Source organism: Pavona decussata, unplaced genomic scaffold (assembly GCF_977016875.1).
Source record: "Pavona decussata unplaced genomic scaffold, jaPavDecu1.1 SCAFFOLD_315, whole genome shotgun sequence".
Taxonomy (NCBI): domain Eukaryota; kingdom Metazoa; phylum Cnidaria; class Anthozoa; order Scleractinia; family Agariciidae; genus Pavona; species Pavona decussata.
Window position 1 is genome coordinate 23,016 of NW_028145706.1, and position 24,650 is coordinate 47,665.

Consider the following 24,650-nt stretch of genomic DNA (forward strand, 5'->3'; position numbering starts at 1 on the left):
CCCGTGAAGAGTGAGCGTTCTAGGTCGAGATGTGTGGTCTACACTTTGGCACAATTCGCCATTTCAGTACTTCATGTTCCTCCTGTTACTTTGCACGCGTTAGTACAGTTCACGGAAGCATTTGGATAAAAGCCAAGGTCTATGGTTTCATCTCATGATTTTATACACGTAAATAATAAGCTTTAAACTTGAGTGCTCCCCATATTAGCATTAAGTTATTAAATGATTCTTTTTGGGTGAAATCAGTTTCGAGTTTATATTGACACTTTCAAGCGAGAAAATAACTTGAAATCAGTGAAATTAATACCCTGTCTCTCACATCATGCTACACTTCCAAACTACCGTTATTTTTAAGCTAGAAAGTATAAATTCTCCCTTTCTACGTGACCTAAAAAAGAATTTGCTTAAAATATTGCGAATGAAGTCCACCGCAACAAAAAAACTGAAAGAATCGCGCACCGACGTTAATATAAACATCAGCCGTTTCTCGACTTGCCACACGGTTGAAATGCGTCCGTTGTTTTACCTTTGTACACACTTATCACCTGATCACCAGAAAGTAGAAACAAAAAATCTTCTCTATGCCCATCTGTATAAATACACTTGCCAATCAAGTTTAGCAAGTGCATTTATACAGATGGGCATAGAGAAGATTTTTGTGTTTCTACTTTCTGGTGATAAGTGTATACAAAGGTAAAACAACGGACGCGTTTCATCCATGTCGTGGCAAGTCGAAAAACGGCTGTTGTTTACATTTACGTCGGTGCGTTTTTTGTTGCAGTGGACTTCATTCGCAATATTTTAAGTAAATTCTGTTTGAGGTCACGTAAAAAAAGAGCATTTATACTTTCTGGCTAAAAAATAACGGTAATTTGGAAGTGTAGCATGATATGAGAGACAGGGTATTAATTTTACTGATTTCAAGTTATTTTCCATGGGAAGGCTCTTTGATCTCGCCTGAAAGTGTCAATATAAACTCGAAAATTTCACCTGAAAAGAATCATTTGATAACTTAGTGTTAATATGGGGAGCACTCAAGTTTAAAGCTAAATATTTACCTGTATAAAAGCATGAGATGAAACCAGAGACCTTGGCTTTTATCCAAATGCTTCCATGAACTGTACTAACGCATGCAAAGTAACAGGAGGAACATGAAGTACTGAAATGGCGAATTGTGTCAAAGTGTAGACCATACATCTCGACCTAGCACGCTCACTCTTCACGGGCCAAACTAAATATTTAAACATGATAAATAGGAAAAATTGTCCGTTCAAAAACGCTCTTTGATTAGTAGCATATTCGTATACCCCCAATGATAATGTGGCAAAAATCACTCTATCCAAGGAATAGCAAACATTGTATTATTTACGTGGGCAACTTCAAATGTAAGAATGTTCAGGTCGAGATAAAATATAGTTTAGAAGCAAGCACAAGGGATGTAAAAACTATTGTGAAAACATCAACTCGAGAAAACGTTTCTTTTACTTGAACGAGAGTTTTGAAAATGTACTAATTTGCATAATTTCAATCGGGCAATCGGGCACGTTTAGGCCGATTTCGAACTCTCCCAATTTTTGCCAAAATAAAAATTCGCTGGAACTTTTGAATATTATTTTTGAAAATAGTTCACCAAAAGGGACTTTTTGGGCAAATAAAAAGAAATTCGAATTTTCGCTTCTGTCGCCGGATTCTCGAAAGTTACTGACAACGGCTCTTAATATACACCAAAGCAATGTCGTTTTCTCATCCTCGTTCATTGTTACTTTGTTAAATTGAATTTATCATAGGACCCCGATGAAAAAAGTGATCTCTCTTTTTTAAATTTATGAGTTGTACAAGGTTTGAGAAACTAAGAAAAGCAGTGACCCTGTATCGGTAACAAATTCAAAAAGGATATTATAATGAATTGCATGTTACCTTTTCTGTGTAGCCAAACGACGTAAGTGAGAAGGACTATGATGACTGCAACAAGTATGACGACCACAGCTATAAATGCGGTGTAGTTACAGGAATATCCATTGCATGCCTGAACTGTAATGGGGAAAATAGTACCACATTGTAGAGTAACAAGCTAATATTTTCGCAGGCTTACTCATTGTATTCCCTTGATTGATATTTTGTATACAGAATAACTGGCACTCTCGTGCCTAAAGTGGAAACAAAAAAGTTATTAGTTTCACACTTTTCTTGATATTAGGGTTGAACCACAGAGCACTTGATGGTCCCCCTCAGTGCTTGAGGTAACACAATATCTGTGCTTCAACGGTTAAAATACTTAACCAATGAAAGAATTCCCTAAAGAATTGTATTGCGAATACAACAAGTTTTTAAAGTCAATTGAGGACTTGAAAAGCCTCTGCGTGAAGACATCTCCAGGAAGGAAAATCTGTCACTAATATACCTCTAATTACCTGGTGTCGATCTTGTTGTTGTGGGAGTATTTTTGAAGCCATATTCCTCTGTTGCTATTATAGATGAACCATTGACTTTAAAGGATCCAAGATTTCCGCTTTCTGCAGCTGCTTTCAACATTGATATCGCGTGTTCTTTAGTGACATGTTCTTTGAACGTCAGAACGAAAGAAACAGTTACGCTACCCGGCCTAGAATTTGAACAGAGAATGCATTTTGTACTCTAATGGGATGAAGTACAGTGGAAAAATGATCAAAGGAATTTTCCTTAGAATGTTTCACTTACCTAAATCCTACAACATCTGTGTTTTTAAATCTGCTTTCACATTTAAATACTGCCTTCACCTGAAAAATACCCGGACAAAAACCTGAATAAGGAGTATCTGAACGAAGATACAGGTAACTCCTCAGAAGTAAGTAAGCAGTTCTTATGGTCATTCCCCTGTTTTGCAGTTGCCAACTCTACTGCGCACAATTTGCAAAATAAAACATTTACGCTCATTTCTAGCTAACTACTGAGTATCAATCAATCTAACTTGCATCTAACAACAAAATTCTTAATTTGCAATTTTGCGTGGAAATTAAGGTGTTTTCATAAGACTCGCCCTAGTCCCTTCGCGGAGAAACCAGTTTTGAAGCTCGATTTACCACTGCTTTGTGAAATATCTGCAAAACCAACCCGGTGAGCCTATTTTCTCTTTTCTTTTTTCTAGCTACAATATCGTTTGCCAACTATCGTAAAAATTTCAGGAAAATCCTAGTGTTAGAAATATCAAATTTTGTGCCTAATATCTAGCCAACGGACATTTTGGCCTACATTCAGAGGTAACGAATTAGATTAGTTTGTTGAATATCTCAGTAGTACTGATTAGGAATAGTTTTCAAACAGATTTCACATTGAAAATGATTTATGAACAGGAAAAAATGCTATGAAATGAGAAGTTAACTGTTCTCTTCAAAGAATAATTCCTGTTTTTGGCAAATGCTCTATTATACTCCTTTTTGTCCAAACATGCATAAATTACCATATTTCAATGCTTCTATGCCAAAGAACAAGCATGGTGACCCCCTCTTTTTATTTCATTTTTGCAGTTTATATATCGTGAACCACACATGGGCAAAGTTTGGAAAAAAATCTGAGTGTAGGTTCTATTTTAGGGGAATGACCTTAAATGCAAGTGTGATGGAAATTAAGGTTAAAAAGATGCTGCATCTGTGACTTGACTTGATCATTTCGGCGCGGGCCAGAGGAAGTAGTGCATCTGTTTAGGAAAGATAACATGGAATAGCGATGTGTATTTTTATAGAAAGTGTCGGCCGAGAAGTTAGAAGCATCTTAGCGAAGTCGTTTTGCAGGTACCCAGCAAAGCATTTTGATGGCCGGAAACAGTGTTGACGCAATGTCGGTTTCTGTTCCGTGCTTTAAATTTCGAACTAAAGAAATTCAACCAAGCGCGAGTAAGGTAGTGGAACCCCTGAAAACCCTGTAATACACTGTACAGCTTTATATAAGCTAGAAGCATATGAGCACCGTTGCTAATTAAGACTATATTATTGTCGGATACGTTTTTTTAGCACCTTACCGCTTCTTTGATCCTTGCCACCAGAGACTGAGATTTTTCACTTCCGAGCCTCTCAATATCTTCATGATATTTTTCGTTACTTATTGTCATGGTGACATTTATCAACGTGATTCCTTTTTCTTAAGAGTTAAAGAAAGAATAATGCATCAATAGAAGATTTCCGTTAAAATGACTGCAATATTTCTGAATATTAGTTATTAAAAACGTGTTAGGGGTAAAAAGGATTCAAGGGTTGTGCTTTTCTCTTAAAATTAGACAATATTTGATTTACTACTACCTTTCAAAATGTGAACCAATGTTATAGCATGGAATTTCAAATAGATGTCAAATTATCAGTACACTTAAAGTTGGAGGATTCATCATCATCATCATCATCATATCTTTATTAACAGAGTAGCTTAATGCAGCTAATATCTCCGAGCATTTACCCACCCAATCATGAGAGTATACACATAAAGACCAGACCACATCACCGGGAACTACGTCCCCTACTCTTTGCGAACAGTGAGTGGGTTCTTTAACAGAGCTATTTACAAACAAGGGTTGTGAGACGGGGCCTACGGTTTATCGTCCTTATCCGAGAAGACTAGAAAGTCTAACCATTTGCAGATGTCAGAGCAAAGGCAGCACTTTCTCCTCAGTTATTTAAAGACCCTGAGTGTTGGTCCGGCCGGGGTTTGAACCCACGACCTCCCGCACGGTAGTCCAGTACTCTACCAACTGAGCCAACCGGTCGGCGGTTGGATTACATGAGAATAATCATTCTTACCAATTACTTCAAGGTAAACATTCGCTCTGTCTTTTCCTAAGCTGTTTTCTGAACTGCACTTGTACCATCCACCGTCATAAAACTGAGTTGGACAAAAAACTAAGGTGCTTCCATAACCAACGATCTCATTTGTTTTGTCACGTGTCCATGTTATCACAGGAGTAGGATTTCCTTCTGACTGGCAAATAAGCGAGGCATATCCCCCGACTTGGGCAGTGTTGTCTTGACGTTTTATAATTTTAGCAGGATCTAGAAGGAAAATAGAAAACGATACCGAAAATTGTTGTAACACGAGAACAAACATTTTTGGCGTTTGCTGCTTAACCACTAGATCACGTTCATATAGAAAAATGAAACAAATAAGGAGATACATTTGTTAGGTCAGATTTTCCACTTGATTTCTTTTACACCTTTATGTTATTCCAACATGTACAGTTTCTGTTCCTATTAAGATTCGATGACGTCCTGATCAATGTTGCGAACATTTTCCTGTAAGGAAGCCTATAAATTAATAAATCCCATGCTATGTAAAGAGGGTGCATACACTAAAATTGCTCTTACATGTAACATTTATGTTCGCCACAGAGCTATCCGCATTTCGTACTCCATTATAAGCCGTACAGCGGTACGTTCCTTGATTGGTTCGCTTGATGCTTGCCATATTCCAAGTTGACCCTCTGTGCTGTATCTCGCTCTCACTTCCATTCCTAAAAGCCATTGTCCAGGTGATGCTTGGTGCCGGTGAACCAGACGCTTCACAGAACAACTTTAGTGCTGAGCCTTCACGCACTGTCTGGTCTTGGCTAACATTAATGAGCTTAGCTTGGACTAATAAGAATTCATTATAACAAATTAACGATTATGCATTAACGTACTACCTAGTTAAAAGTAAAAAGATAGAAACAAATCCTTGATAAACCTTAATTAAATTCAATACCAAACGTTACCGCAAACGAAACATCTTTGGACGTAGTATCTAACCTTTAAGTCTCAGGTCTCAATGTCATAGCTTTTATACTCTCGAAATTATCGATTGGGGGGTGGGGGAGGGGCGGAATCCACAACCCCTCCCGGTCCCAGAAGAACTTAAGAGCCCATTGTAGATAGGGTTAACAAGATGGAGTTTTCCAGTTTATACCAATGGCATACGGATGGACTACGGCTTTAGACATTTGTTACAGTGTTACCCGCAATCATCTTCACATTGATTTTGCTTTAATTTGCCATTGAATGGCACAGATTACGACGCTGCTTCCACAAATCGGTTCTGTTTGCTTGTATTTTGCCAAATGTGCCCGGAAAATATTAATATTCCAACATAACTCACACCCATGTAATTAAAAACAAGCTTTAAATTAAAGATTAGTTCACGTCATGTGGAATTTCAGTTAAGTTATCAGAATCCAAATCAATATTGCACAAAAAAATGAAACACGGTTACCATCCCTGAAATTCATTGTTGTAATTATATACAATCATGTAAATATATATTAAGTAACAACCTCACCAAGAACAGTCACTTTAATCTTTCTTCGCCAGCCAATACTGCCTCCTCTAAAAGTTGTCACTATACAGCTGAATTCTCCATCATCATGCGTTGATACCTTGAGGATAGTTAGACTAACTTTTTGGGGAATCCATCTTACATTGACTCTTCCCCTGAAAATCGTTGATATGTCAGATTGCCCACTTTGCGAAACGGTAGCAACCGTAGAACTACCTAATTGTAAATCCAACCTAGAAAAAGTTAAGTCCTGTGTCAGACTGAAGTTCCAGTTCAGTTCAACATTGGTAGATCCTTCAAGAAGCGAAGTGCTATATGTCCGAATATCGTTGGCATCAGCTGTTGTCTCAACTGGGGGAGGCTCAAACCAAGTGATACTGCCGCCATCTGAAAGCGAACATTTTGTCAATTTCAAAGATGTCATACACTGATGAAGTATTTTTGTTTTCACAATTGACATACGTGCATAGAGCTTTAATACTTCACTTTATCAATTAAATAGTTCAGTACTCTGTCAAAATATAATGTACATAAGGTCATTGCAGACAGTACCTGCTCAGACAAAAACTGTCTACATATACATGTATATCAAGTAATATATATATTTAGCCAAGCCTAAAAGCGGAGCTCCAATTTTTTTCATAGCATTTATAGAAATCTGCTTATCGTATGAACGTAGTAACCTTACCAGTTCCTCATCCTTTCTGCAGTTTTCTATACGTTTAGTGCATATGCAGCAAACTGCCCATCAACAATAACAATAACAATGTAATACAGAGGGCACAATTATTTAATGCTGATTTGTCGTAACAGAGGGCATTTTAGACAATTGTCTGATAAGGTGCCCCAATCTCGTCCCCAGAGCCCCCGCGCGTAGGAACCAAGATTGCTAGTACCCAAATTCTCCGTACACACGCGCGAAAAATTTCATAAACAAATATGGCGGCCGAATAGGAGAACTTAGTTGTCTTTGCTTTGTTCTAGAGATTTGGATAAAAATAGCAGTGTTTAGACGTCTTCCTGTATTAGGATGGTGCATCTCCTCAGCGAGGTGGATCAAGGATCTTTTTAAGCGCTAGGAAACTTTGCAGAAGTTTTCAAATTTGGAGGCGATCGAAGTTTTCCTACGCCTCATCTTATTTTTCCTGCGTGACTGTGTGAAAAATGTTCCGTTCTACAGCAGATTTGTTGGGTTGAAGGAAAATTTTTAGTGTGGTAAATGTCAAAAGTAGAAGGGGTTTTGCTGTGTCGGCGAAAGGCAAAAGGTCCGACGGCTCTGTCAATCTAGGAGGTAAGGACTAACTTCAAATCTTTATCAGTTTATGTATGGATGCACACCTTTGTATTAGAGGGAGCAATTTTCTAAAAGAAACCTTTGATGTTTAATCAAGAGTAATGTTAAAATTGCAAGTTAATACGGACAATAGTAGGCCAGTGTCGTTATATGAATTCATGTGCTCGGTTAGATTACATAATATGCACCATACTAAGAGATCGTTTCAAACTGTGGACCAATTAAAACACGAGTCATAAATCATTGGGATTTTCAAGATATTTTAAATTCCATCGTTTTCTAGTCAAATTGAGTGATTTTTTTGTTGATGTTTAGGTTCTATTTAAGCGAGATGCACATTGGAGATGTTTGAATACAGGATAAATATTTCAAGTCAAGTTAGCTTTGTGTCATTTTTCTATTTTCTTTAAAATACTGTACTTGTAGCTGATTAATTCAATAAATTAAATTAGATTAAAAAGCTCATTTTAAAAATTTCTATTTTTCCCAGGTTGATAGCTATTCTTGTACACATAAAGTTGTTTATTTTGGTTTTTGTATAAAATCAAACTAGGTGCTCAGTTCCATCAGCCTTTGATATTGATTTACTAGAGAGTCAAGATGTCTTTCTGGATCTTAACTTGATCTACATGTAAGAATGCAGTATAATTTTCCCATTTATTTTGGAAGGATAGGAAAAACATGAACCTTTCATACCTTCCTGTCAATCACATTAATTCTTTTGTTTTGAGAGTGTAAAGTGATACTGTTTTTTTCAGGGAAACCACAGCAGTAATTGCAATTGCCTGGATCTTATTCTTGATATCGCAAAGTCAACATGACAATCACTTGTGCCTTTTGCTACTTTATATATATGAAAACTAGTAATAATCAAAACTGGATTAGAGAGTGCATTTTTTGACCTCGATCCTAGGTTCTCCCTCCTTTGCCAAGTTGGTGATGATATCATTTGCCCCTACAAAATTTGCAGGGGGTGCCAGATTCATGTCCCAAGATCCTTTCATTCATGGCAATCAAGGTTGGTTGTCCCATACAATCTCGACTCCAATCTGTGTAAGGAGTGCATTCTTTCTATGTAATTGTTGAATGCAATAAATTTCGAAAGTCTAATAACTTATTTAACAGGAAAAAAATGTTTTTGCAGTCCCTAGCCATTTGTACCTGGTTTTCAAAGTAAGTAAATTGTTTGACATGAAATCAAATAACACTTGGGTAATTAAATCCTCAACTGTCCCTGTTAAAATCTTTACCAAAAAAACCCATCATGCAGTTATGGGGTCAGTTATCCCCAGTAGTTTTTTAACACGTTGCTACATGAGAGTGCAGTACGAGTAAAGTAAATAAATAACACAACAATTAAGGGATAATGAAATTTTGTGCCGTGCAGTACTGATTATACAACTGGGAAATCAGATAATTATCTCTGGAGTGTAAATTTCTGTGTGGGAAGGGGACCACTTAAATTTCGCATTGCCCTAGTGAGTACATTTCGTTCATCAGTGATCAAAGTCCTGGGCCCGGTTGTTCGAAAGCCGATTAACGTTAATCAACAATTTAAAGTTAACCGAGGCTTTCAGCTCACTCGTAAAAAATATCTTAAAAATCTAATTTTAAGCCAATGATAAAGAAAAGTCAAAGTCAAAACTGAGGGACAAAAATCTTTTTCAAAAAGCTTTATTATCTAGTAATTAAACTCGAATCAAAATTTCTTGTTTATTCAGGATTAGCTTAATCGGGCTTTAAACGACTGGGCCCTGGGGTAATGGGTTAAAATCCTGCCAAAGTCAAAGAGTTTCACTTTAGCTTGCATGGACCACATTTCCTTACTGAGGTAATACTGTGAAAGAAAATTAAGCGGTTTTCTTCACCACAAAAATTTACACTGCAGATTTTATTCTCTGGTTTCTCAATGTAAGTACAGGCCTTGCTTCAACCTATTAACCTTTTGTCCTTACAAGCAAAATCCTAATTGAAGAAGTCATTAGACTGCTAAACACTACACTGCTGCAGCCTCAGACATCACTCCAGCTTGTGGATAGCACCTCATCAGAGAAGTCCCATTCATTTTTACACAGCAAGATACCCACCATGTATCATTATATTTTAATAAGCATTCTGTAAAAATATTCCTTACTTTACTTTTCATCATCTGGTTTTTCCGAGAAAAAAAAAAATGGAAGGTACAAGAGTGCTTAAAGAGAGTTGAGTGTGCATATAATAGTCCACTTCTGAGTTCAAAAAATGATGCACAGCTAATATTTTGCTTGAAATATTGCAAATTTAAAGCATTTTATTACTTCATTTGTCAAAACAATCAGTTGTTTAAACTGTTCTTATATAAATAAAGATGGTTTTACCTCAACCCAGGGGACAGAATGGAAAAGGAAACTAATATTAGTGTTTTTCCTTATGTTACTGAAAGAGGTATACCAGACTATCTGATAAGGTGTAGAAAACTGTAGCACTGGTCACTGACCTCACAAAACCCATGAAAAATAAACAGTTATTGTAGGGTAATCAAAAGTAAGTAACAGAAAACAATTGACTTGGGGTATAACATTTGTATAACAATGATAACTGAATCACTACAGTGGAATACCAATTGTTTTTAACCTGCAAAGGACACAGAATTTTGTTCAAAAAATAGGAGGTAAAAATCTGTCTGAAGCAAATCCAAGAGAATTAACAACTATTTGTTCAAAGAATCAGAAGTGTCGAAAAATTGAGGGTTCAAATAGCTGAGATTGCACTGTAAAAATTAATACATGTATATATTAATTTTCATAATTCATTACTCACTACCAAGTTTGAAAGTTTTCTTTTAATTAAAAGAGATGGCTGATAAGAAGTTTGACCTTTTATCTGTAATCGCAGTTATCAACAGAAGCCAGGGTCTGGTTGCATTAAACATGGCCTGAATATCAGCCATCTCCTCTCCAGATTATTGGTGAGTGATGAGAAACGTATACAGGGAATGCCTCTTGTTCAGCATACTTTTGTTAAGCCTCTTTATCAATTGAATAGTTATAAGAAAGATTGAGTGACAGTGCTCTGTTGCTTATAAACACAGCTAGGCCCAGGCATCCAGTGGCCAATCTCTGTTGTACACACCATGCTAGAGCAACAGCCCTACCTGGCCAACTAATTAAAATCTTTACTGCTGAAGAAAAATGTTACATGCTCAGTAACTGCCTATTCTATTTGGTTTCTGCCATCATAAACATTTATAAGGTAAGACATTTAATACACAACTGGATCTATCCGTTGATGGAAAAGTGCACAGAAACGTTCACACAAGAATGCATAATTTACAAGTTTATGAACTGCCTCAACAAAAACTTCCATTAACAAAATGATTCTTGAGCCATACAGTGTTTTCATCACATCTGTCATGATCTGTGATGGCAACTAACAATATTACATTAATTTATTGTTTGTTACAACTAAAACACAAGGTCTAAATCTACCAGAGAAGGTTACACCCTCTGTGCATGGCTTTAGTTGCCCAGGCAGTGGCTAGTTGGGAGCAAGCCGCTTGAGGTGCAGTATCGGGAGCATCATTACAAAGGACGACTGAACATTTTTAAGAAAATTCCGGTCAAATACTTTAACGAAACATACGTTACGGTTCTTTCTCAAACGTTGTGTCCCAAAACAACAAATGAAATTTGAAACAATCAAGCCACATTCCATTTTGAAACGTACAGAAATTGAAGATAGGTGCGCCATAGAGAGTAGGTAAGTAAGTAAATAAGTAAGTACAAAATACGAATCAGTCCCTAAATATTAATTGATGGTCAAGGAAATCATTAAAAAAAAATTAAAAACAGTTGTCCACCACGTCTAGACTATAATATGTTATTGTTTGAAAAACAAGTCAACCAAAACGAAAGCAATACAGTGCATTTTAAAGCTTAATACGGTAATATAATACTCCTGAAACTTACTGGTTCAGTTAGATCCTTTTCCGAACAGTTCGCCGATTAAGTTGGATCGTTGTTCATCCGTGATGCAAGACTTAAAGCAACAACTAATGACTCAGAAGGTATAGCCGGTTATGTTCTTTGTTGGTAAATCTTCTTCGAGTCAGAACGAAATCGACTGAATCAGAAATGAAAATCCTGAACATACGAATGACAAACTAACCTGAAACTAAAAACCTAGCAATTTACACAGGTTGTTTAATTTGTGTCTTTTATATAAAAGATCGAAATAATACATGGTCTGGAGAGAATTATTGACTGAAAATGGCGAAGTTTTATTGACTGGTCTCGCTGCTTCCTGATAGAATATATGGATAGGAAGTTGACAGAATTGCTTTAGCCCTAAAACACTCGTCGCTTTTCTTGTCCGAAAAGATTCCTGACTTTGTTTTCCGAATCGTTTATTCGATTCATACTAACCTGAACACGCCAGATTCAATATGAAGTATGCAAGTAAAACACCACCAACCATATTCTTGCGGATATCATCCAGTTCATGAACTGTAGCAGTAATGAAGTTGAATAGGCTAAGTACTGTCCGTATGATTTTGCATACAGGGCTTCTGATATTATGCGATGTTGCGATTTTGCATAATTGACCTAAAATGGCAACAAATCGCATAATTCATGAAAAATCACACAATTTGTACAAAATCGCACAATTTAAGAAAAAAAGAGCAAAAACCTTGCTAAATGTTAAGTTCTCCGATAATTTAAACGTTATGTCAAGGAGTTTTTCTTTCAAAAGGCGTAAAATATCACCTGGAAGCGTTGGTTCGTTGAACAAGCAAACAAACAGGCGTTCTATGCTTCATTTTATATATTGGGGACCTGGTGCTGGTTTTCAATATTAAGCGAGTGATCATTGGCACGGAATAAACAATCCTTTTGTGTAAATACACCAATCACAATAATTGATATATTTTTAAGATGTCATTTGAACCCTTCATACTTGCGATGTACAGTGGCCTTTTATACATAAGACCTTTCACCACTTAAATTTTGGCTCATCCACTCTAAGATGGATTAAGCTCTTTTATCATGACATAGAAAGCTGTATCTTGAACAATGGCTGGTCTAGTAATCTTTTCAAGCTAGAAAGCAGGGGTCCGACAAGGCTGCCCGCTGTCGCCTTACTTCAGTTCATTCTAGGCGCAGAATTTCTTGCTGACGCAATAAGGAAACACAATAATATTAAAGGCACATTAGTTGATGGATAGGAAATTAAAATCAATCCATATGCAGACGATACATATCTTATTTTAGATGGATCTAGGGCATCCTTCCAAAATTCACTGCAGATTTTAGAGTTTTTTAGAGCGATATCCGGCCTCCAACTAAATTATAAAAAGACAGAAGTGCTGTGGATTGGCGCAAATGCAGGAAGCGAAGAAAAACTGTGCCCCGAGCACGATTTAAGATGGATGAGAGATAAAGTAAAAACTCTACGGGTATGTTTCTCAACTGACCCAGAAATAATGTCGAAAGTTAACTACGAGGAGAAAATAACAAAACTTAAGGCAAGCTTGGGCTGCTGGGAATTGCGTAGATTAAGTCTACTGGGAAAAATTACTGTATTAAGAAGCTTAATTGTCTCTCAACTCACGTATATTTTGTCACCTTTGCCAACAAACCAGTGTGCTATTGATGAAGTCAACACCCTATTCTTTAAGTTTTTGTGGGATGGCAAAGGTGACAAGATTAAGCGTGACATAATGATAAGTGATAATGAAGATGGAGGTCTAAAGATGATTGATATAAGACTCTTTACCCAAGCTTTGAAACTAAGTTGGGTGAAAAAATACCTTGACAAGGGAAATGAGGCAAAATGGAAGCTTTTCTTCAATGTACAATTAAGATACTTAGGCGGAGACATTATGTTCAAAGGTAATCTCCACAAGAAGGATATATTAACTTACTTTAAGGTATCGGATGTTTTCTTGCAAGAAATTTTGCAAACTTGGTCAAATGTTATCTACGAAGATTACATTTGCTCAAAAAAACAGTTACTGTCACAGAGTCGCTGGTTAAATTCTCTTATTCGTGTTAATAATAAACCAATACACTATTTATCGTGGTCTTCTCAAGGAATACAGAATATCGGTCATTTGATGGAAAATGAGACTAGATTTTTATCTTTCTCGAATTCAAAGAACGCTATAACATCAAGATAAATTTTCTGTTTCTGTGGAGTGATATCAGCTGTAAAACATCTGGTTATATATAATCTTTAAAAATAACGCCTCTCAAGAAAACATCAACTACGAAGGTTTTCTTGATAAGTTTCTTAAGGCCAAAAATACAAATAAGATAGTACACAGAAACGTATAGAAAAGAAACGAAAGCAGCCCGTAAATAGCCAAACGAAATGGTCGGAAGACTGCATGATAGAAAAAAATGAACCTATTGACTGGAAGACTGCTTACAGGCTGCCCTTTAAATGTACGAAAATCTCAAAACTTCGCGTTTTCCAATTTAAACTGCTACACAGGAGACTTGCCACTAGTGATTTCTTAAAAAAAAATAAAGCTACGGGATAACGATCTTTGCAATTTCTGCAAAATTTAAGAGGAAACTCTCATCCATCTTTTCTGCAACTGTACGATAACGTCCGGTTTCTGGCATAATTTTAGGCAATGGCTGCTCAGAAACGACTCTCCTGTGCGTTCTCTTGAAGTAACCCCTTCCATGGTCATAGGCTTAAAGACCCACCCACTATTTTGCAAAAATTTTTACCTTTTATTCTTAGTCGCAAGACTCTATATCTGGACTTGTAGAATACAAAAGACTCATCCTACAATTGACACGTTCCCCCTTTTCCTCTGATCTCACATTACAATCTTTAAAAGGTACGTGCTTCTTGTTTTTTTTTTTATTTTTCTTGCCTTTTGCGGAGTATGTTCCACGTGGGTGGAACGGTAGCTGGTGTGGATGCATGTACGTAAGTAGTATAATTATTTAGTATCACGTATTTGCTATGAAAAAAAAATGTAAACATTGTGTAATATTGTATTTATTTGACGTAATTGCTGTAACTGTTGCGTGGCAGTAATAGTGTTACAACTGTACTGTAATGTAATTATTTATTAATTATTCTAAACAGTGTCGGGAATATTGTCAGTATTGTAATGTGGTAATGTAGGTATTGTAAGTATTGTTTAGTGTAAGCATTGTAAGTATTGTAAGTAGCTATTTAGTTTTGCAAAATAAAAGAAAAAGGATTAGCTGGCGAAAATTGAAAGCCCTGATTGAACAGACAAATACAAACATCACAACCTAGGCACGAATTTCGATTTTTTTTTTTATCGCGGTGAGTACAAAATCCCCTCAGTCATTGTAATCTATGTTCTATTCACTTTCTAATCACGTACGTAGTTAAGAGATTCGTTGGAAAAAAACGCGAGAAACATATTTTTTCATGCAAGAGTGTTACATTATATTTAGCTGTCGAAACATTGAAAGCCGCGATTGAACAGACGAGCTAACATCACAACCTCGACACGAATTTTGATATTCTTATCAGTGAGTTCAAAATCCCTTTGGCCATTGAAATCTACACTCCATTAGCTTTCTAATTACGCATGTAGCCAAGAGATTCTTAAAAGAAAAAAAAACGAGAAACAAATCTTAGCTTTTTTTATGTAAGAGTGTTACATTACGTTTAGCTGTCAGAAAATTTAAGCCTTCTTTTACGGAAGTGTATGATTATGATTTAAAAACGGTGATGATGATGATGTAACGCGCGAGGTAACATTATCCGCGAGAAAATCGTTACCTTCTAAAAGTAACTTCAGAGGGATTACGATGGGAATAGGGCCTATATGGGCGATAACCTCTTACCTTCATCCTGTTGATTTGTATGGACTCACAGGGCTAATATCTCGCCCTCAAATTGCACTAAAATGTTTTTTGGCAAGTAGGTATTTTTCATCATGATCTTTCTAGAAGCAACGACTGGAAATACGTCTGCTGTTCGTAGGCTATTTCCGAATATACTATATATATACTATACTAGCTCTATCTGGATAACATTTAAGAATCATAACAACACAGCAAGAGAGGGTGGTTTTTAACCGGTTTGTAAGCTATAAGGGAAATCATTAAAAAAAATCTTCAAAAGTTGTCCGCACGTTTAGACTACAATATATTAGCAAGTCAACCAAAACGAAAGCAATGCAGTCCACGACAACATAATACTCACTGGTTCAGTTAGATCCCTTTCCGAACAGTTCGCCGATTAAAGTTGGATGGTTGTTTATCCGTGATGCAAGCCTCAAAGCAACAACTAATAACTCAAAAGGTTTAGTTATGTTCTTTGTTTGTAAATTTTCATCGAGTCAAAACGAAATCGACTGAAACAGAACCGAAAATCCTGATCATGCAAATAGAAAATTTACCTGAAACTGAAACCTAGCAAATTACAAAGGCTATTTAATTTGTCTTTTATAGAAGATCGCAACAATACATGGTCTGGAGAGACATTAATGGTTGAAAATGACGAAGTTTTATCTCATCAGTTTCATTGCCTCCTTACAGAGTGACTAGATAGAAAGTTGGCACTCGGAATTGCTTTAGCTAAAGCACTCGTCGCACTTCTTTTGCGAGAAGCGGCCTGACCGTGTTTTCCGAATATTTATTCTATTCATACTAACCTGAACACGACAAATTCAATATGAAGTATGCAAGTAGGACGCCACCAACCATATTCTTGTGCATATCATCCGGTTAATGAACTGTAGCAGTACTGAAGTTGAATCAGCTAAGCAATGTCCGCATCACTGAGTTTTGGATACGGGAACACAGTTACTTACGACCTTTCGAGTATTTTAGCAAGTGTCACGTTACCATTAGTCTCCCTCGCAGCCGTTTTAGTGTCGTCACGCGACGCTCCTCGTTGCGTGACGACACTAAAAACGGCTGCAAGTGAGACTACGTTACCATTTGAGCATCACGAAAGCCGTTTCGTAATAAAGAAATTATAAGGTTTTCTTACGGATTTGAAGGTAAAAATTCGAATGATTTTCGAATAAAAATTGTTCGCCTAAACTCCTGTAGAGGGATGCCATAATCTTCCTACTCAACTTTTGCTGAGACTTACATCTACATTCACTGTTTCGTAAGCTTTTTTCTGTAGTTTCATTTTCTTATTTATTTAATTTTCCCATTTCTTCAATCTCCATTTATTTTGGTCAAACTGAGATGATAGCTTCAGAGAAACCGGAAATCCAAACTAATGGTCCAATATGGCGTTTATTCAAAAAACAACCTCGTTCCCAGGGTGAGAAGAGAAGAGACCTGGGAACGAGGTTGTGTTATGAAGTCAAGTTCATATATGGCGTCATCGTCGACATATGACTGCATGCCCTGTTCATCATTAATTGTAACAGAAGAAGTCGAAGAAAAACCCAAGCGGGGCTTCAATTAACCTTCCCCTCCCCAGGATGTCGGTTTTTTTTACGGAATTGCTGCGTGCAAGTCTTTGTCCTGTCGGTGCTTAAGTTTGGCATGCAAGTTTGTTTGTAGGTTTTGAACTTTATTTACAATTACCTAGATTTGAGTCCTGTTAGGTACTACTCTAGGGGATATTCCATAAGTTTCATACTGAGGGTCCAGTCTCCGCGGGAGATTCAATTCCTTACTTTTCACATACCAATTTGTAAGAAAATAGTTCTCCTTTCACTTCCAGGAGATAAAAAAGTGTACTTCAGGAATTTGCTCAGTTGTTGCTACCTCATTACATGTAGGTTCGTAAAAATACGAAATTGTTACATTTTCGATGCTTTCGAGTAATGAAAAGGCAGCCCTTTTTCGTTTTCTTTGTTTGTATATATCGTCGGCCAGCTGATTCAGGATGTGACAGTTTCCTCCGCCCTGTCCAAAAATACATCAGCAAACAAAACAAAAGAAAGAACGACAAAAATAACAACAACGAGATCGATACTATTTTGCCCAGTAGTAACTCAGTAGAAAAGCCGATTAAACTGGAGTAGAGTTCACAATTCGTCTTTAGCATAGAGCAGCTTTTTCGCCAACTAGAATTAAACTATGACCCGTGTTTTAATAGATTTGGTTTTCAGACGAGTCTTTTGTTTCTTGGCAACTGTGTCGGCTTAACCTCGGAACATTCCTTTCATTTCAATTTCTGACTGTTCTATGTTTTTTTTTTTTAGTTCTACTCGACCTTAATATGAAACAGAAAAATGATCACAATTTGCCTACGGAACTCCGTGTTTCCAGAAAACGTAAAGTGCTATTAATAGCAACAGGCCCTACGCGACGCTATTTACGCGGGATGCCCTGAGGGGGCATACCGTGTCTAAAAACGGATCGATTTCTTTTTTTTTTTTACGCGGGATGCCCTGAGGGGGCATACCGTATCTAAAAACGGATCGATTTCTTTTCTTTTTTTTTTCTTTGTCGTAGCTACAAATCGGTACATTAATTTATTCATTAAACTCTCCTCTCTCCTACTCGGGATGTATTGTTCTGATTGTCTTCAACAATAGCAGGCTAATCAAAATCCATTCTTGTTGCTTATATCGCTAGGGAAGGGACCCACTCACCCTTACCTGTGTGACGTCAACGCATCATTTGATTTCTTCATTAAAACTGCATTAAATTGTGGCGCCATATTGTTTATATCATATTCTGGACTAAAGTGTGCCGTTTTCAAACAGCAATTTCACCATTTTGAAGCGGCAAATCGAAAGAATAACTTCTAAGAAGCACTCGACATTTAAAACGGTGGAAATTGGTGAGTTCATGGCGAAGGAATCGTGCTTTGTTTGACAGTCTTAGACCACGACACGAGAGTGAGAAGAGGTCATTGAGAAGCTTACGTTATCGTAATAGAATTTCACAAATTTCCGGTGAAAGTCTAAGTCGCGTAACACAAGGGAAACAACGTAACGCGATCGTCGTGACTTAAACTATTCCATTAGCAAGGATAGTTTTATCAATCGGCGAAGCATACAGTTGGAATAAATGAATCAGCCCCAGCATAACGCGTAATGCCAGTATAGCAGGCATCTTGTTTTTTTTTTTCTTCGTCGTAGCCACAAATCGGTACATTAATTTATTCATTAAACTCTCCCCTCTCCTACTTGGGATGTATTGTTCTGATTGTCTTCAACAACAGCAGGCCAATCAACATCCATTCTTGTCGCTTTAATCGCGAGGGAGAGGACCCACTCACCCCTACCTGTGTGACGTCAACGCATCATTTGATACATTTATTAAAGACGGATTAAATTGTCGCGCCATATTGTTAACATGTTGTGGACTCAAGTGTGCCGTTTTCAAACGGATATTTCACCATTTTGAAGCGGTAAATCAAAAGAATAACTTCTAAGAAGCACCCGACATTTAAAACGGTGGAAATTGGTGAGTTCCTGGCGAAGGAATCGTGCTTTGTGTGACAGTCTTAGACCACGACGCGAGACTGAAAAGAGGTCATTGAGAATTTTACGTTATCGTAATGGAATTTCACAAATTTCCGTAGCCTCCCACGCAGACGTTCTCCCACGCGTTCCTGCCCTAAGAACGTCTGCGTGGGAGGCTAAAATTTCCGGTGATAGTCTGAGTCGCGTAACACAAGGGAAACAACGTAACGCGATCGTCGTGACTTAAACTATTCCATTAGCAAGGATAGTTTTATCAATCGGCGAAGCATACAGTTGGAATAAATGAATCAGCCCCAGCATAACGCGTAATGCCAGTATAGCAGGCATCTTGTTCAATATTGTATTCATCTGCGGTTATGGCGGTTCATTCAATGAAAAAATGCATGCATCACGTAACTTAGATTAAGCAAATTGAAAAATTATCGATTGTCGATCTGAGTTGTTAAATAGAGAATAAAAACATATAGAATTTAATTTAGACAAGCCATAAGTACAGTTAAGTAGTTCGAATTTTTTTTTAACTTTAATATTCAAGTCACGTGGATCTTCAGCAGGGCTGAATCTTCCTGAACGGAACTCTGTACTATCGATGACTCTCCGCTTTGTGCTTCCGAACTTCCTGACAGCTGCCCTAACTTATTATCTCTTTCTTTGCATTGTACACGCCATTTTTACTCCTTCGACATCAAAATAATTATCATTTCACTCGATACGAGATTTGTTAAGAGATATTTCGGTAACAAGAACATGGTTTTCCACCGCAATTATTATCTGGAAATCTGAAATGATGTTAAAAGGCCTTCCGGGCAGATATTGACCAAATGTTATTACGCGGGATGCCCTGAGGGGGCATTCCGTGTCTTAAAACGGGTCATTTCATTTTTTTTTTCTTCGTCGTAGCCACAAATCGGTAAATTAATTTATTTATTAAACTCTCCTCTCTCCTACTCGGAATGTATTGTTCTGATTGTCTTCAATTACAGCCCGCTAATCAAAATCCATTCTTGTCACTTATATCGCGAGGGAGGGGACCCACTCACCCTTACCTGTGTGACGCCAACGCATGATTTGATTTGTTCATTAAAACTGCATTAAATTGTGGCGCCACATTGTTTATAACATGTTCTGGACTCAAGTGTGCCGTTTTCAAACGGATATTTCACCATTTTGAAGCGGCAAATCGAAAGAATAACTTCTAAGAAGCACTCGACATTTAAAACGGTGGAAATTGGTGAGTTCATGGCGAATGAATCGTGCTTTGCTTGACAGTCTTAGACCACGACGCGAGACTAAAAGAGGTCATTGAGAAGCTTACGTTATCGTTCTGGAATTTCACAAAATTCCGGTGAAAGTCTAAGTCGCGTAACACAAGGGAAACAACGTAACGCGGTCTTCGTGACTGAAACTAGTCCATTAACAAGGATAGTTTTATTAATCGGCGAAGCATACAGTTGGAATAGATGAATCAGCCCCAGCATCACGCTTAATGCCAGTATAGCAGGCATCTTGTTGAATCTTGTTGAATGCTACTTCCATTTTGGTCTGGCATCTGTCCTTATTTACCAACTAGTTGGATAAAATACCTTTTTTGAAGCACTCTGATAATCATATCGTTTGTTTTTCTTTTTTCCTATTTTTTTTTAAATGCTTTAAAATTTATTTGGTCCATTTTTATCGACCGCGTGGCGGGTGTTGTTTGTTATAATTATAGCATCATGGGATACTTCAATGACTTCCTTGTTGGTTCACATATCTGTTTAGAAATTTTCAGTCGTGTGCATTTCAACCTAGTTGTGAACTCGTATTTGTGAGAGATGTGACTTAAATGAAAGAGCCATACCACTGATTGTCCACTTAACTTCTTTACTCCTTCAAATCCTCCTGTTTTGCCCCGAAACAGGTATTAAGCTTGTAGTTTAGAATTAGATAACCGTGCTGCCGTCGACCGTTACAGGTAGACTTTGGTATTTCATGCTCATGAATTTGGTGAAAACTTCGCTTAAAATGAGCCCTGTTCTCATTTAGGACCTAAAAATACAATTGGTCACTTCTTTGAGGCATTTTCTTAAGGTTTCGTTTATTTTAAAGGTAATACTGAAGGAATACTTATCGCTGAGCTTATATTATTTAAGCTTAATTTTGTACATGTAGCTTCAGTTCATGTTTAAGCTTAAGTCCTTAAATGTTGGGATTAAGCATTGACTCTGAAACACTAACTAATGAAAGTTTTTAGTAAGTTATTTCATGGCAGTCGATTGCCAAGCAGAGATATTTCCCCTTCTTTATAGAAGACTCTTCTGTAAAGATGAATGCAGTCGACGAGTATGCGGTATTCGACGAATGTGGTTCGCCCGCAGCCAGTGCAAATGAGTGCTACCTGGTTACAGTTGCTGTGGCGACTTTGCTTAGAAGTGTAAATTCAAAGTCAGTCCCTAACGTCGAAAGCGTTATTGAATATTTTCTAAGTTCTGGTTCTATGACAGTGAGCAAGAAATAAGATTAAACCCATTCCCAGAAAACTCCAGAACTATTTAAGAGCCGATTTCTGAAATTGATTGAAATTGATTGAGGTTTTAAGACAAGAAAGGCGATTACTTTAGAATTATCAAGCAAAGATGGTATAAATTCACTTAGAAGAGGTCAAAGTTAACAGCAGAGATCAGCTATGTGATTGTCACATCGCAGTATAAATATTTATGAAATATTGCTATAAACTAGCAGTTTATTCTTGCCCTGAATTCGAAAAAACTCGCTACGGAGGACTTACCACAGTGATCTGATCTGCAGCGCCAGTAACTCGTTTTAAACGGAAAAAGTTGAAATGCTTGTAACTGCGTGACTCTGACAAAGGCGTGATCAAAACCGCGTGGGACCTGGTAACCGAACTATCTTCTCACGCACTACGAAGGCGAACAAGTAACAAACGAGTTACTGGCGCTGCAGATAAGATCACCGTGGTAAGTCGTCCGTAGCGAGTTTTTTCGAATTCAGGGCAAGAATAAACTGCTAGTTTATAGCAATATTTCATAAATATTTATACTGCGATGCGACAATCACATCTGATCTCTGCTGTTAACTTTGACCTCTGCTAAGTGAATTTATACCATCTTTGCTTGATAATTCTAAAGTAATTGCCTTTCCTGTCTTAAAACCTCAATCAATAGATGAAGTACAGCTTAGAAATACTCTGACTTTTGGTATTTCCTGACTGTTGTATTTTTGAATGTAGCCGAAGCAGAATAATATAAACAGTTTCCTATTACACAACTAACAGCAAAATGTGCCTAATCCTGACTTCTACATATGTAAAAATACATGAGTTAACAAAATCATACAAAATGTTATCCTACTAAGTTCAACAGAGAATAAGCTACTATTAGCAATTTCTGTACAGCGTATAGAAAACATATTCTTTGTTGCAAGTAATTATTTAACAAAAGACTTGGTTTGTAGCGTGACGGCGGTTGTTTGTTTCACAGGCTCTCCTCGTGTCAAAGTACCCTTCACATTTTGGTCTCTGGACGGGATACTTTTGCATTGCCGCCAGAAGTATTTTAACGCAGTCAACTACAAAGGTTGTGCTTCAACGTTGTCTGCATTTTAAATTTATACTTGACGTACCAATTGGGTTTCTTTTGTGTTGAAATTGGATGAAATTTGCTAATTTTTTAAACTGCCGAAATTGGGCTTCTTCTAACGGCCGAAGCATTTCCAATTTCCAAGCTTATCTAAATTTAACTAGTGCATTATGAAGAAGAGGGATGTGTTTATATTTCGTAAACATTTCATCAATGGAGAACATTGCGTTTCTTTCTACGAGCGAGATGAAAATGGGTAATTTTCTAGTAAGTTTCGTGACCGAAAGGACGGTAATTTGCCATATTTCAAACTTTGCCCGATTTCGAAAAAAATAACACGCTGATGAAACTTTTAACGTTATTTTTGAAAATACTCCACTATAGAGATTATATGGGCAAAATATGAAGGAATTCGAAATTTCACGACTGACGCCCGATTTTTGATAATTTCAGAAATCGGCTCTTAAGGCGCATTTTCACACCAATTGATTTTTTTTTTGTACATATATGTACTGCATGATCTCGGCATAACCAATCCAATCGTTGGGTAATCCAACTTAATCATACATTTGGGTTTGTTCAGTGTGGAATTCAAACACAATTGAATAAAAAAAAATTGCATGAGAGTTTCAGGTTCTCCGCAGAACAACCATTTTTTACAGGCAATCTGTAATGTGCCAATTAGGGTTTGGTGAAGTTCCACCAGCTATGCGGATCGGCCGTAGATGGATTACTGATGCATTTCTTTTATCCTAGAAAGCGAAAGGGAGGTGAGCCTCCATGCGAATGCTATCTAGCACAATACCTATGAACGCAAGGGACGTACGGGCCCAAGGTCTTAGAGGCAACTACTGGGGCCTTAACCAACATGAACGTCTGCAGTAAAGTACAAAAACTACAGTTTTGACACCAGCAAAGACTGCTTCAAGGGCATTATAACTTGACAAATAACCGCTCTCACTAATTAACACTTAATTAAAACGTTGGCTTTTATGACAGTATTCACACTGTTCCTGTCACACTTGATAGATTTTTACTACACATTAATTTCATTAAAAGTAAGTTAAACTGATTCCAACACTAAGTTAATGTAGTATAAATGTAATTAATATATTATGTATCATGTACTGTACATGACTTGACTTGAACTTGTCTAATTCTGTTTTGAGGGGTCCTTGAGTTGTAATAAAAATTAATTATACATTTTTTTAATTGTATATCGATGATTCTGTTATAGACGCTTCCATCACATGGACTGTTCCATCTCCACAACATAGCCCTGCTGATACAAGTGATATGAGAAGAACAATACAAAGAATCGGAATTTAAAAAATGTTATGCAAAATGAATTATTTCCAGCACTGGCTCCATGGCAGTCAGATCTAATTCTGCTGGAAAGCGTAGTAGACTAGTCGATATTTGGATAAAGTCAATCTCAGATAAATCAAGGAGCATTTCTTAGTAAAAGTTGGTAACAGTTTTCTTAAGTAATTTAACGTGCTGAAAACGAAAATGCTTGTTACCAAAGTTCTTTTTGCGATCTTCAGTCTGAAAATGACGTCACAAAAATGTCATCGAAAATGAGGTCATCGCAATGATAAAATATGTAGAAAAGGGGGAACTACTGAGCCAATTTTCACAAGTTTGGACCTTGTAATGCCAATTCACTCATAATTTGTGTCTGGCTTCGTAAATTGTGAAAATAGGCACGTTGCCGTCTCGTGGCGCAACACATGGCGTCATGTAATGTCACAATATTCTTTCACAAGGAGAAACATGTTAATTTTAAACTGGACGAATTATAACAGAAAACTATTTACTGTTATCCTGGATTCAAAGCAGTGCTTTTTTTTTATAAATTTGATTGCTTCCTTTTTTTAGTATGACAGCAGATCACGTGTTTCCGATCACGCTTCCTAATTTCGCTCCAGGTCCTTGAGTCCAGTGACTAAGCACACACAACGAATCTACTCGTGGAAGGAAAGATCGTGACAAGATGGATGAATGTTCATCGCTCACCATACTCAAGCAGTACAAAATAGTGTCGCCACCAGAACATCCAGCTGGTCTTTGTAACATTTCCACTAAAGAACTTGTCACTGACGAAAGTCAAGTCTGCTGAGCT

The 24,650-nt window shown here is 37.2% G+C and overlaps 1 protein-coding gene and 1 pseudogene across 2 annotated transcripts in view; both read right to left on the bottom strand.

The window, feature by feature from the left end:
* The window catches only part of LOC146454062 (uncharacterized), a 58,233-nt pseudogene that overhangs the window by 13,913 nt on the left and 19,670 nt on the right, over window positions 1-24,650 (bottom strand). Inside the window, exons 6-9 of the transcript XR_014859330.1 lie at window positions 3,995-4,113; window positions 2,698-2,756; window positions 2,412-2,602; window positions 1,918-2,031 (exon numbers count right to left, since the gene is read on the bottom strand). The product of XR_014859330.1 is annotated as an uncharacterized LOC146454062 (transcript). The remainder of the gene's footprint in view (window positions 1-1,917; window positions 2,032-2,411; window positions 2,603-2,697; window positions 2,757-3,994; window positions 4,114-24,650) is intronic.
* Window positions 4,150-12,144, bottom strand: LOC146454063 (limbic system-associated membrane protein-like). Its single transcript, XM_085095874.1, has 5 exons — window positions 11,965-12,144; window positions 6,271-6,654; window positions 5,325-5,591; window positions 4,725-5,012; window positions 4,150-4,334 (listed from the first exon to the last, which is right to left on the bottom strand). Exons 1-5 carry the CDS (start codon window positions 12,014-12,016, stop codon window positions 4,327-4,329), a joined length of 999 nt encoding a protein of 332 aa, XP_084952000.1. The 5' UTR covers window positions 12,017-12,144; the 3' UTR covers window positions 4,150-4,326.